The sequence below is a fragment of the Camelus ferus genome, chromosome 32 (assembly GCF_009834535.1).
Source record: "Camelus ferus isolate YT-003-E chromosome 32, BCGSAC_Cfer_1.0, whole genome shotgun sequence".
NCBI lineage: Eukaryota > Metazoa > Chordata > Mammalia > Artiodactyla > Camelidae > Camelus > Camelus ferus.
Window position 1 is genome coordinate 10,534,092 of NC_045727.1, and position 13,709 is coordinate 10,547,800.

The 13,709-nt window shown below is 65.7% G+C and overlaps 1 protein-coding gene across 1 annotated transcript; it reads right to left on the reverse strand.

The window, feature by feature from the left end:
- Window positions 1–310: 310 nt before the first annotated feature.
- SCARF2 (scavenger receptor class F member 2) lies at window positions 311–11,483 on the reverse strand. The gene is given in 12 exon segments (XM_032471325.1): window positions 311–1,424; window positions 1,426–1,994; window positions 2,751–2,903; window positions 3,998–4,113; window positions 4,356–4,473; window positions 4,551–4,654; window positions 5,257–5,385; window positions 5,523–5,741; window positions 5,841–6,360; window positions 6,594–6,695; window positions 6,799–6,857; window positions 11,279–11,483. Coding segments are annotated over 12 exon segments (2,580 nt in total). The 5' UTR covers window positions 11,449–11,483; the 3' UTR covers window positions 311–1,103.
- Between the last annotated feature and the right edge of the window lie 2,226 nt (window positions 11,484–13,709).

Genomic DNA, 13,709 nt, shown 5'->3' on the forward strand with positions numbered 1-13,709 from the left:
CAGAAGCAGCCCCACGCGCAGGCCCCTTCCTTGCAGCCAAGGGCTCCACCCTATCTGTGCCAGCCAACCCTTCATCCCAGGCACCAGCCCTGATAAGGCAGGCCAAGCTGGGTGCCCAGTAACTGGATGAACACCTGAAGGATGTACAGATCCATTTCCAACAGTTGTCCTGGAAGACCCACACCTGGGCTCCGAGGTTCCACTTCCTTCGAGGGGTTCTGGGGGTGTGTGTGCAGGCTGGAAGTCACAAGTAATTTTTTTCAGGGCTCAGCCTTGCCAGAGGCCCAGCATGTAGGAAGCACTCAAGGCACAGGGGAGAAAAAGGCACTTTATTAAAGCTTTGGCCAAGCCCCTACCGGGAGGAGCCCATCCTGGGGCACCCAGACGGGGTGGGAGCAGCCCTGCCGGGGGCCTATAAATACATCTCCTCAGGCCAGTGGAGTCGTCGCCCCTTCCCTTGTATTCCCAGGTGTATGGAGTAGTGGGAGGCCATCAAAACCAGCTCGACAGCTGAGGGGCCAGCGCGGGGGGAGGCTGGGGCAGGGGCAGCTGGAAGTGGGGTGCTGCCAAGCCCCCTGAGGAGCAGAGACCAGCCCTCCTCCCCAGGCTCTGGTCAACCAGATGCCCTGGGGCTCGGCCAGTGGGAGCAGCCTTTGGCTAGGGTCAGGGAAGGGAGCCTCCAGCCAGAGGCACCAGGCCCTGGCCAATGAGAGGCAACCAGGGCAGAAGTGCTTCTGGCCTCAGCCAAGGAGAGGGTGGCCCCAGCCAAGGCACTCTTGGCTAATTAAGGAGTGGTTTCCAGGCAGAGCCCTCCTGCCCTTGGCCTTTGAGACCCAGGCCTGTGGGAACCCTCCATAGTGAGGCCATTGGAAGAGGGGGCCAGCTAAGCGCCTGTCAGGCCTTGGCCAGTGGGATGGGGCTTTGCGCCTGAGCGCAGGGCCCCATCCAGGAGGGCTGCTGGGCCCAAGCCAGTGAGATGCAGCCTCCCGCCAGGCTGCTGAGGCCAAGGCCCCGCGGGAGAGGCTGGGCGCACGGAGACGCGGGGTGGCAAGCAGCGCTGCTAAGCCGGGGAAGCTGCAGGCACGGCCGGCCGGACCGCCCTACTACAGGGTGGGCGCCCCTGCCCGGCCCGGCTCGCCCGCCAACTCCCGGCCCTTCTTGCGCGGCGGCTTCTGGATGGGGGTCTTCTTTCGGGGGGTGTCGACTCCAGGCGCGCCGCCGGCCACTTTTTCAGGCCCTGTGGCCTCGGGCGCGCGGGCCGGCGAGGCGGGAGGCACCGAGCGCTTGGCCTTCTGCGGCGGCACCGGCTTCTCTCGGGGGCCCAGGAGACCCTCGGCGCGGCCCAGACTGCGAGTCTTGTCGCGCAGCTCGGCGGCTAACATGGAGGCGGCCTCGGGCGCGCTGCGCGGGGGACCGCCAGCGTCCAGTGGGCTCGGAGAGGCCTGGGCCACGGCCCCGCGCCCGAGCCCGGGGCGGCGAGGGGGCGGCTAGGGCTGGCCCCTCTTCGGCCAGCCCGGGGTGCCGCGGCGTCGGATCCCGGGCCCTGGGGCTGCCGGGCTCTTCTGGCTGTGCCGACGTGTCGCTGGGCGTCCGTTTCCTCTTGCTGGGGCTGGGCGCCGCCTCGGGAGCCGCGGGCGGCGGCGAGGGTGCGCGGGCGGCGGCGGCGGCGCCGTGCTTGCCGTGGATCCAGGACACTTTGGGCTTGGTGGCGGGGTCGGGTGGCGGCGGCTTCCTGCGCTCGGGCGATGGTGAAAGCGACAGGCCTCGGGCCTCGCCCCGGACCCGGGCCGGCCGGGCCTCCCGCCGGGCCACGCGCGCATAGAGCGCCCCGCTGGGCCCGTCCCCGCTCGACGCTGACCGCTCGCTGTCGGAGGACGCGGGGAGGGGCGTCGCCTCCTCCGCGGGCACTGGGGTGGTCACGGGCGCAGGGGACAGCGCCAGAGCCTCGGCAGGGGCGGTGGGGGCCTCCGCGTCCCGACTGTCGGTTGCCGCCTCTGATAAGGCAAGAGAGGGACGGTCACCGCCTCCAGAAAGAATGTCCTCCAGCCTCCAGGTGCAAACCCTCGACTTCCCCACCCCCCCTCCCCTTCCCCGCCCAGCTGGCGCTCAGCCGCCCTGGCTTCCAGACACGCCTGGCACATTCAGAGCACAAACCACAAACTCAGCTCAGAGCCCGAGGGCTGAGGGCTGGCGGAGAGGGACACGTTTCTGGGCTGGAGCCCCAACTTCGGCCTGGCCTCACACCCCTCCCCCACCACATCCCCAGCCTACGGGGCCACCATCATCACATTTGCCCCTTCAACACCTCCCAGGGGACTCACTACCCTTCAAGAGAAAGGCCTTCAAAGGCTCAAAGGTTAGTTACCTGCCCAAGGTCACCCATGGGGATGCTCAGGGGAGGAGCGAGGCCAGAATCCCAGCTACTCAGGTCCCTTCCTGATTTTAGTGTGTTTAAGGTGGAAGTGTGCCCCTAGATCCTGAAGACCCCGCTTCTTGCCTCCTCTGCCCACTGCTACCCAGGCCCAGAACCTTCTTTCTCCGTGGTGTCCCCACATGAGAACCTGGGTGGTGGCTGGAGACAGGAAAGCCCACCTGCTCCCGAAGGCTGCAGCCTCCACTGTGTGTCCCACCCCCAGTAAACGCATCACCACGCCGTCCTCCCCATACAGCCTGTCGATTGGCGCACAGACATCTTCTCAACTGGAACCTTTCACTGGGTTGGAGTGAGGCCCGAGCAGAGGGGTACTCACCCTCGTGGGGTACGCAGTACACGGGGCCTTCGTCCGTGGTGTCAAAGGAGGAGAAGGAGGCCCGGGAGGACCACGACGGTGAGGGCTGCTCCAGCCCCGAGGGTGGCTCCAGGAAGCTGCAGTTGAGTGTGTTGTCCAGGTCGTGATGGGCCACTGGGAGGGAGGGAAGCACCAATGCCAGGAGCCCTGCCCTGTCCTGCCCTCACCTATACCCTCCTGCCACAAAGGATGGAGTGACCCCCACCAGCCCTTCCTAAGACGAGGGGTGGGACAGGCAGACACACCAGGCCAGGACAGGAGAGTCGCTGGAGGTGGACCCAGTAAAGAGAGAGAAGAGGGAACAACGTACTCAAACATGCAAGGCCAGGAAGCTGACTGAGGTCGGGCGGAAGCTTTGGGAAAACAGAACAGCTGCTGGGAGAGGCCCCCAAGCCATGCTGCAGACCCTGCCTTGGAGTTGTTTTTGTTTTTTTGTGTGTTTGTTTGTTTGTTTTTAGCCCAAATGTGCAGTGGCTGGGCCACCCTTTGGCTTGGCCCATCTCAACAGGCTGCACCCCCAGCATGGCTTATGCAGATGTGGACCCTACATTGGGGAAGTCCCAGAGGCTCGCTGACCTGTCCCTCTCTCACAAATGGGGTGTGGGGGCCAAAGAGCCCACTCTGCTGAGTGGCTCCCAGGGGCTTACTTGGTTGTCCCCATCTACCTCCCAGGAGACTTAATCGCCCTGTCCCCTCATCTTCAGAAACAAGTGAGAAAGACAGAGTCCACCTCTGGTATGTGTCAGTGCAGACGGATGGAGAGAAGCCTGATGTAGGGTGGGGGGCTGAGGGGCCAGTCTGCCCACTTTCCAGGAAAGATCCAGGGCACTGCTGGAGATCCAGGCCGGGGGGCGGGTCTCCTTGTGGTAAGGCATTCTAATGCACAGGTGCCCGCGGTCGCCTGCAGCTCGGCACCAGGACTGACAGTGTGTTCCCTTCCACAGACGGCGGGGGGCCTGCTGCAGCCCCACCGCACCCAGGATGCAACCACTCACATTCACAGACAGGGCCCACACCTGCTGCACGCCCAGGACTCCTTCCTTCCTCCTGAGGCTTTCCCCCTTTGCTTCCCCAGGTGGCATCTCCCCACGCCCATCCACGTTGACGCTCAAGGAGCCGCATTTCGTACACCGACCCCATCACACCCATCTCCCAGCAGCCTCCTGCGTCGGGGGTATGCCCCAGAGACTCCGGGCCGTCATCCTTACCTACGACCTTGGGCAGCTTCTGCCTGCGGAGCGGGATGCGGGGCAGTTTCATACTGATGCGGCTGAAGCGCCCGCACAAGCGCTGCGGCGCCTTCTTCCTCCCGAGCGAGAGCTCCCTGCGGGGGCGTGGCCTGAGTGAAGGGACGGGGCGTGGCCAGAGGGGCGGGGTGAGCCCTTGGGAGCCAAACCACAGCAGGGGCGGGGCCTGAGTGGAGGGGCAGGCCCGGCGGGGTGATCTCGGCGGGAACCCAACTGCGGGGAGGGCGGGGCTCCCCAGGAGCTGGGCATGGAAGGGCGGGTAGGGCCGCAGATCCTGCGCTGCCGGGACCCGGGAAAGGGCGGGATCCAGAAATCTCACCCGCGCGCGGGGTCCTTGCCGCGGCAGGCGCAGCAGCAGCCGAGTAGCGAAAGCAGCAGGCCGAGGAGCAGGGCGAGCAGCGCGCCCGCGCCCATCACGCCCTTGCGCTGGTTGGTCTCTGTTGAGGGGTGGTGCACAGGGTCAGCGGAGTGCCAGCAGCCCCCGCGCCCCCTCCGGGTCGTCCCACCCACTCACCCAGGCGGCAGGCACCGGTGACCGGGTCGCACGAGTCCTCGTGGCAGCTGCAGGCCTGGGCGCAGTCCACGCCGTGAAGCCCGGGAGGGCACGTCAGGTTACAGCTGCGGGGGTGCGAGATCAGGGAGGGGCGCGGGGTCTGGGAGGGCCACGCGGCCATCGGTGACGCCTTCTGCCCTTGACAGCGCATCCAGCCAGCCCCGGTCCCAGGTTCTCTGGCTCCGTTCTCTAGGGACTGCAGCCCACCCCCAACCTCTAGCACATCCTGGGCGATCCATGCATTGGAAACGAATGTCTGCACTCCAGAGGGAGGGGGTCTGGGGACTTGCTGCGGTCACCCCGGCCGCAGTGCCCATTCTGGGACTGATTCCCGTGTGGGGGTAAGAGGGATGCAGGCTAGACCCTTGGCTGTACGTGGAGGTCCCTCCTCTCTCCACAGCATCTCGAAGTCACCTCGACCCTGCAGCCCTCAGGAGCCCACTGATCACAGGCTGACCTGGTCGCTAGTTCTTGTTTGGGCGCCGGCTGCATCCCAGGGCAGGAAACTGCCCCAAAGAACCTATTGTTACTTCCTAGCTGAAGTTAGGGGGCCAAGGGCCAAGCCTGGGTCCCACCTGGTTGGCCAGCCCCAGCAGCATCTGGGGTCTGGCTGGAGCCCCGTGCAGGATACGGGCCCCCTCACCCCTTTGGGTCCCCAGGCACTCACTGGGTCCCGTGGACGCCCGGGCTGCAGAGGCAGCGCCCAGACTGGAAGTCGCAGTGGCCGCTGCCGCAGTCGGCGCACACGAACGCGCAGTCCTCGCCGTAAGTGCCGTTGCTGCACTTCGTCTCGCACCTCGGAACGCGGGGAGGGGGCGTCAGTGGAAACGGGACAAAAGAACCCTAAGCCCACAGAGCCCTCCGCGGAGGGCAATCGGGGGAGGCCAGCAGGAGGCTGCATGTCTGGGGCCGATGTAGACACGGGTTGCTCACCGGTCACCGATCCAGCCCGCGTTGCAGCGCGTGCACTTGCCGGTGACATGGTTGCAGGAGTGCCCGTCGCGACACGGCGGGCAGCGGTGGCCGCAGCCCTCGCCGTAGAAGCCCGAGGCGCACGGCTGGTCGCACTTGGTGCCATTCCAGCCGGGCTCACACGTCAGGCAGCGGCCCTCGGCCACCGTGCATGGCTGCTGGCCTTTGCATTGGCCGCATCTGGGGAAGGGGCGGGAGGCTAGGCGGGGCCCGGGCCGCCTCACCCCCGCCCCCTCGGCGGCCCACCCCTCCTCCTCCCCAGGCTGGGCCTACACTTACCGACGGCGGCAGCCCAGACCGTAGAAGCCGGCAGGGCACGGCTCGCGGCAGTACTTGCCCCGGTAGCCGGGCTCGCACGCGCACGTGCCGTCCACCGGGTGGCAGCGGCCGCGGAAGCACTGGCAATAGCGCTCGCAGCGCGCGCCGAACGTGCGCTCCCGGCACTGGCAGCGGCCGCTCTGTTGCTCGCACGGCGACGTGTTGCAGGAGCACTGATTGTTGCAGCTGCGGCCCCACCAGCCTGAGTGGCACAGGCACGCGCCCGTCTGTGGGTCGCAGCGCGAGGTGGCGCTGCAGTAGCACGCGCTGGCGCACTGCGCGCCCCACCATCCAGGCTCGCAGCGACACGCGCCGCTCCGCGGGTGGCACGCGCCGTGCTGGCACTGGCACGCATGCTCGCAGCGTGAGCCCCAGCGCCGCGCGTGACACGTACACTGGCCCGTCACGTCCTCGCACTGCCCGTGAGGGTGGCAGACACACAGCTCTTTGCAGTCGGGGCCCCAGAACTGGCGCGGACATTCTGCAGCGCAATTGGAGAGGGTGGGAGGCCCAGGCGCTCGCGAGAGGCCCGGGACTCAGCAGGCAGCTGCCCACGTCCCACCCACCCAACTCTGGGGACCCGCCCCCAAGCCGGATCCTGCTCCCGAACCAGACCCTGCCCACTCGCAGGCCCCGCCTCCCGCTCAGGCCTGGCCCATCTCTGGGATCCGGCCCCACTGCCTCGCGCCCTCCCGGATCCGGATCCGAGCTCACTGGTGTCGCAGTTGGCACCGAAGTAGCCATGGCGGCAGCGGCACTCGCCCGGCCGCACGCACACCTCGTTCTCCGAGCACGTGGAGTTGCCTTCGCACACCGCTGCGGACGAGAGGGGCCGAGCTGCCGCGTGTCCAGCCCCCACTATACCCCCTCCTCCCTGTGGGCGCCGCCGCCTGCCCAGGTCCCAGGGTGCCCCACTCACCGATCCCACACTCGTCCCCCTGCTGCCTCCAGCCGGTGCAGCAAGTGAGCTCCTGGGAGCTGCAGGCAGAGAGAGAGGGCCTGAGCCCCAGCCCCAACCTTCGTCCTGCTGGGACCCCAGCAACCTCCACCTTGCCCCAGGGAGGTGGTTCTCAAGGCCCTGCTGTGTACGGGGGTTTCAGAGACTCAAGCAAATAAGAGGCAAATTCCAGCCCTTGAGAGGGGACACTGGAAGGCAGCAGAAGGCAGACCTCCTCCAAGAACTTCCCAGTCCCCTCTGCAAGAGGTCTCGACACTCCTCCTGATCCCCCTGTCTGTGCCTTCCTCCCTCATCCACTAGGCCCAAGAAAAAAGACCCCACCTGTCCTGAGAGAGGCAGCAGTGAAGTGGGACAGGGGAGAGGTCCTTGGGCCTCAAGGACCTACTCATGCATGGAGGTCTGGGGCCTCCCTGGGGGTAAGGGCTTGGCTAGATGGGTGTCAGGGATCCGTCTGCAACATGACCTGGACAGCGCCAGGACTGGTTGGGCCAGACAGGCACATCTGGATGCCCAGGTGAGGCTAAGCACTAAGGCAGATGGGCAGCCTCCGAGAGAGGTGAGTGTGGACACAGGAAGGTACCCACTTGGGGAGGGCAGGGTACACCAGGGAGTCAGCCACCAGAGGAAGGAAAGTAAACCCGAGGGCTGCAGAGCGCCAGGGCTTGGGCTGGAGGAAGGCGATATTAGAACATCTGTTTATACTTTTATAAAATCTTGTTTAATTTTATATGGCTTTACAAGGTACATGATGTTACCTCAGTAGCAGGTAAAAAGTTTATAACTGTCCCATCTCGGGGTGGTGCAGCCTCCTAAGCACTAGGCTGATGGGGATGTGTGGGCACAGAGGTTCGGAGGCCAAGTGAAGCCACAACCATCGAAGGGGCCTTGAGGGCTGAGGTGGGGTGTGTCTACACTGTGGGCAAAGGAGGCTGAGAAGGGCCAGACCCTCAGGCTGTAGGTCTGCAGGGTCCCATCAGACCTAGAACTTCAGGTAAGTCCTAAAGACACAAAGCAGCCATTCACACTTTAGAGAAAAGGAGAGGGCCTCTCGGGAAGGATGCGAATCTGGAATGGGGATGTGGTGGTGGGAGGAGGTGGGGAGGAGCCTGAGGACCCTAGAGGTCCTGGGAAGGGAAAGGGGGCAGCTGTTCCACATCATGCCCCTCAGAGGATACCCCCCAACCATTCCCAGCTCGAGATGATTGCCCCACCCTGGATGGGGCCCTGGAACCCAAGAGAGGCCCTCTCCTCCAGAAAGGGCTTGATTCTCCTTCGGGCCAAAGATATGGGACCTGGGGAATGGGACCCGTGGAATCCCGAACTTCCAGGAATGGGCCAGCTTCTTTTCCACAAATAAAACTGGAAACTAGAGATGGGAACACTAATTTGGCCTGGCTTTCCCTGGCCCCCAATGTCTCCACCCACCCAGCCCTGCCCTGGGGCTCCAAGGTGCCCATTTTAGGGGGACCCAGGTCTGAGGGCCCATCACCCTCCTCCCTCCTCTGCCAGTCTGAACCGAGGTCTCTGGATGGAGAGCCTCTGTGGCTGGCCCTCCTGCAGGCAGCCTCACCAGACAGCCTGCTGGGATGGCCCTGGGAGCACTGACCACCCTCCCTCCTGGATGACCTGGCGGTACAGCTCTGTAACCAGGTTGGGAGTCTGGTTTTAGGGCCCAACTAAGCTGAGTTTGATGCCTGGGTCTGTGTGTGACCTTGGGCACAGAACTTAACCTCTCTGAGCTCCAGCCTCTTTATCTGTAGAATGGGGCCCATAGGTTTGGCAGGGGGATTAAGGAGCCCAGATGTGTCCAGTGTTTGGCACAAACTAAGAGCTCAGCGAAGGCTGTAGTGGGCTCTCCAGCTCCTGCTGAGTAGGCTCCAGGAAGCCCCTGAGTTCATTTGGTCCCCTGAGCATGGCTGGCACCCAGGCCTCACCCCAACAGAGCTAACGCCCCTGCCCCTCTCCCGCAGGACAGAGCCCACATGGGTTCACTGAGAACTGGAGGTGGAGTCTGTGGGATCTTTCCTTCCTGGAAGGGCTGGCCATGCTGCTGCAGGCTGTCCTCTCCACAGACATTGTTACTGCCACTGAAGATGCTGTGATTTAAGCTGTGATCTTGAACCTGCCCACCTGGGCAAAGCTCCCCAAGAGCACTGCCTGCTCTGTGCTAGTGTCCGTCTGCATTCTCTCCCCCGCCAGCCAGGAGGCTCCTCTGCTGCCACCTGAGACCCCATGCCTATCCCACTCTCCTCCTGCCCCGCTGGGCTCCCCTCCTCTGTCTACTCTAGCTCCTTAGGGAAGCTCCCCAGTTTCTATCAAGACACTGACAATGCCTCGGAGCCCTCTGGGGGGCCCTTCTCCCCACTACCTCCCCCTACCCTGAGTCTTCCCCCTCTCAGGGTAAGCCATGTCATTCCAGGCTGGGAGGCTGGGACTCTTCTCTCTCATAGAGCAGATCCATTGAGCAACACGCAAGCTTGACCTCCCAGTGGGGTCTAGGATGGGGCAGGCCACTTCCCCCTCCCCTGCCCCAGCCCTGTGAAAGCTGCCCTCACTCTCCCTGGTTCTCTCCCACCTTCTGCCCTCCCGCCCCCAGTACATCTGCTGTAGGGCTCTGCGTCCTCTCCCACAGATGAGAGAGGCCCATCCCCGTCCACTGGATCTCCCCATGTCACCCAAAGGAAACAGCACTCCCCAGCTAAGCACCTCCTCCCAGCCCTTGCTAGATGTCAGGTGACTCGTTCTAAGGCTCCTCCAGACAGGGACAGCTGCTGCCCTGCACCAACAACAGGCCTGCACATGGGATTTTACTGATGAGAGCATCTCCTCTCCCTGGTCCTCCTGTCTCCAGGGGAGACAACTGGTAATGAAAGAAATGGCCCAGACCCTGGGTGTCTGTCCAGAGTGCCCAGAGTGGCTGTCCTTCCCATTAACCAGCTCCACACAGGAGTAGTCGTCCCCTCTCCCCTTCAGGATGTGGGTACCATAGCCAACCCCGTAAGACAGGGGCAGGAGCAGTCCCAGAGAGGTTAAGCGGGGACCACTCAGATGGGGAGAGGTGGCACCAGGATCCGAAACTCAATCCAGGCCAAGCCCCTGGCTACTGGAACAGGCTGCCTCCTGGGGAGGTCTCCCGGCAAGGGGGAATGGGAGCAGGAGCCTGACAGCTCCAGCTCGCCTTGGGATTCCCCAAGTCCGGACCTCCACGGGGAAGAAGGGCTGAGGTGGATGGCCTGGGCCGGCGGCGATCGTGCCCTCCCCTTCTCCAGGCGGCCCCGCCTGCCACCACCGCTGCATTCCTGGGGCCGGGGAGGCCCGGGAGGCCCGGGAGGCGGCGGCGGCGTCGATGTGAAGCAGATGGCGGGCCAGGCCGGCCCCCCGCCCCGGAGGCGGGGCTCGCAGCGGGGAGGGGTCTGCGCGCCTCGGGATTCGAGCTCGGAAACCCCGCGCGGCCCCTCACAGCTCCTTGTCTGCGGCGACCGCCCTGCCCCCGGACGCGGCCTCCCTAGGCCCTGCGGCCAAGGGCGACCCGACCGCACCCGCGGGAGCCGGTGGCCGCCTCTCCGCGCCAGGACACCCCCACAGGCCGCCTCCTTGCCCTCGCGCGGAGATGCCCTTGACCTCGCACTGGCCTCTGACAGGCCGACCAGGTCCTCGGACTCCAGCCACCACTCCTAGGTCCTGGCCTGCGCTCTTCTGCCTCTGCACAGGGTCTGGGCCCGCTGCCCTCCGGCAGGGCCTGTTCCCTCCTGTCCCACACTGGCTCCCCGAGCCGGCTCCTCGCAGGGCCCCATCTCTGCGCCGCCCCTCTGCGCACCGCGTATCCGCACCCGGGAGTTCTACATCTTGATGCCGGCGCACGTCATTGTCCTTTCGATTCCCTCTTCTGGTCCACTCTGAGTGTAGGCTCCTCGGCGCCCACCTCCATCACCACCCTCTTCCCACCCGCGTCCGCACTTTCTAAGACACAAATCTGTGTAGTCCGGCTGGCCTCCAGACATCTCCGGCTCCCTCCTCTCAGGAGCCGGCTCCATCACTCCTGGACCCTCAGCCTCTCTCTATCCCGGCTCTAGCCACGCTCATGTGCCTGGGCTCTTGCACATGCTACGCCGTGCCACGGGCTTGGAATGCCCTTCCCTACTTCCTACAGCCTTCCCACCCGGGCCCAAGGGTCCCTTTCTCTGGATCTGAAATCTCGGACACCGTGTGTCAGCCCTCCGGGCGCCCGCTGCCTCCGCGCTCCCCTCCCTGACTCCTCGTCCGGGGTAGCCTCGGACGCACCGTCGTGGCCCGACGCCCGGGCTCGGCCTGGAGCGGAGCCGGCGTCGTTGAGGGCGGCCCGAGGAGCCCGCAAGTCTGGCGCAGTGAGGTCTCGAGCGCCCCCTCCCCCGGGCCCCGGGTGTCCCCTTCGGCCCCCTCCCCCAGCCCGGCCGGCTCCTACCCGGGCGCGCGGCACACGTTGCGACCGCGCGGGCTCAGCTCCTGGGGCGCCGCGGGGCCGGGCAGCAGCCAGAGCAGCAGCAGCAGCAGCGGCGGCAGCAGCGGTGGCGGCGGCCCCCCGGCTCCCCGGCGCCGCGCCGGCCCGGCCCCCCGGGGCCCTGCGCCCTCCATGCGGCGCGGGGCAGGCGCGGGGCTGGCGCGGGCGCGGGTGCGGCCGCAGCGAGAGCGGCCGGAAGCGGAGTGCGCGGCCGGGCGGGGGGCGGCAGGAGGGGCGCCGGGCCGGGCAGGAAATTCCACATCGGCTCCCTGATCCCGGGCCAGCCGCGGCCGGCCAGGCGGCAGCGCCCGCCCCGCGCGCCAGACCCCACCCTCCGGCCGCGCCACCGCCCCTCGGCGCGGCCCCCGCCCCCACGCGGCCGCGCGCAAACTTGGGGGCTAACTGGAGGGGGCCCGCCCGGGGAATCCCGGTCGCCGCGCCTTTCCCTCCCCTCCCCAGACACCCGCCAGAGAAGCCGCCCCTGCGCGCTCACTGCGTGGCCAGGCCCGGGGCGGGAAGGGGGGTGGGGCCGAGGCGCGACGCACCGGAGCCCCCTGGCCAGCAGCGCCTCGGCACCGGCCAGGTCAAGGCCGCAGGCTGGCCTCCGCTCCCACCGCGAGGCCCTCGGAGTGCCCGGCTGTGCGGTCAGCTCCTCCCGCGCGCGGGGCGCAATCAAAGCCTGCAGCGACGGCCCAGCCGGATGCTTGAGGCCTGTGGGTAGACTCGGTCTGGACCAGAGGCCTGGGCGAAGGGGGCCCCATAGGGACCAACCGGAGAGATGCCAGGAGTAGAATGGCCCCGCACGGCCCCGAGAGAGTGTGGAGGTAAAGGCAGGTGGGGCAGGCAGCGTGAGGCAGAGGGACAGATCCAGGACAGAGACTCTGCAGCCCTTGTCAAGGCGTGAAGGTGGGCTGGGGCCTGGGAGAGAGATTCTGCTTGAGAAGGTTACCAAGGGAAAAGTCCAGAAGGTGGAGTCAGGGCTGGAGGCATGGGAGCTACTGCCTCAGGAGGGGTAGGGTGACAGCCCAGAGCACAGCAGGGACAGCAGAGAAAGGGGAGCGGGACTGAGAGGAGCAGGGCCTGGGGGACAGGGAGGAAGAGGAACCCTGGGCCTGGGAAGTGGAGGGTGCCAACCCAATCCCCTTGGAGCAGGGAGAGGGGCAGGCCTAGGGATGGAACAAAAAGGGGGTGGCCAGGTCTCAGCCAAGATACTGCTCTTCTAAGGACTTGAGAGCTGGCAGAAGGGCCTGAGCAGAGAGGACATCCGGCTTCTCCTGGGGAGCAGGCTGCACACACCTCCCTGAAGAGGGGAGAGCCCAGGCCCTCTCAGTTATGCGGGGGTAGGGGTCAGGGAAGGTGGGACTGGAGGAGGGGACTTGGGATAAGGGCCAGTGAAGGAACCAAGGCCATGGGCATCAACAGGCTGGCGGAAGGCTGGCTGGGAAGGAGCAGACTGGGAGCTGCGGAGGTTGGAGCCCCTCACTCAGCCATGCAGTGCAGGAGGGAGCCAACCGTCAGGGTTGGGGTTGGCAGGGGAAGGGCACCCATGTGGTCGTGACCGCACACACTCCTCTGGGACCAGGAAACAGGCCAACCACTTCCGGGCAGCCGTGCCTGGGCATGGCCCTGACCTCAGCAGTGCCCTCCCAGCACTGGGGCCCCTCCCACGGAACCCTGTTGGCTGCCACCGACAGAGATCCATGTGACTGCAGTCTGCCCACCTCCCAGCTTGAAGGTCGCAGCCCAGCTGGACAGGGTTGAGGAAGAGGCACCTGAAACTCCGTCACCTTCCTCCCCTTCCCCCAGAACTGCTTCCTGCCCCCAAAGTGCCATCTCTGTGAAGGGTGGCACCTGGACTTCCAGAATGTCTCAAAGCCCTTCTACCCCGATCCGTGTACCACCCATGTCTGGCTGCCCCACTGCCCGCAAGACTGACAGGACCGTCCCCAGCCTTGTTTCAGACCCACAGCGCCCTGCACATGTCGCATCCCAGCCACCTTGTACTTGATGGCGAGTATGGGTGTTGAGGGCAGTGCCCACGTCTGTACCTGCCGCCACGTAACACCAACCAGGAGCTGGAGAAGTACAGGTGGAGTGAATGATCATCCGTGTGCCTGGCCTGGCGCCAGGTGAACACCGGGATGAGGGAGCTGCGGGTTCTTGGGCATCCATACGAGTGACCGGCATGTGGGCCAACCGTAGGAGCCAGGAGCCTGGGCCGACCATTTCTGGCCAGGATGGCTTTCCAGAGGGAAGTAAGTGCACGATGTCACATGGGGATTGGGAGCAGGGCTGTTTCCTTGGGGGTAACTGGGCCCTGAGATAGCAACTGCCCACCCCCCACCCCCCAGACTTTGGGGTGCCCCCACAAGAGCCCAGAGCAGCCAGCTGCCTG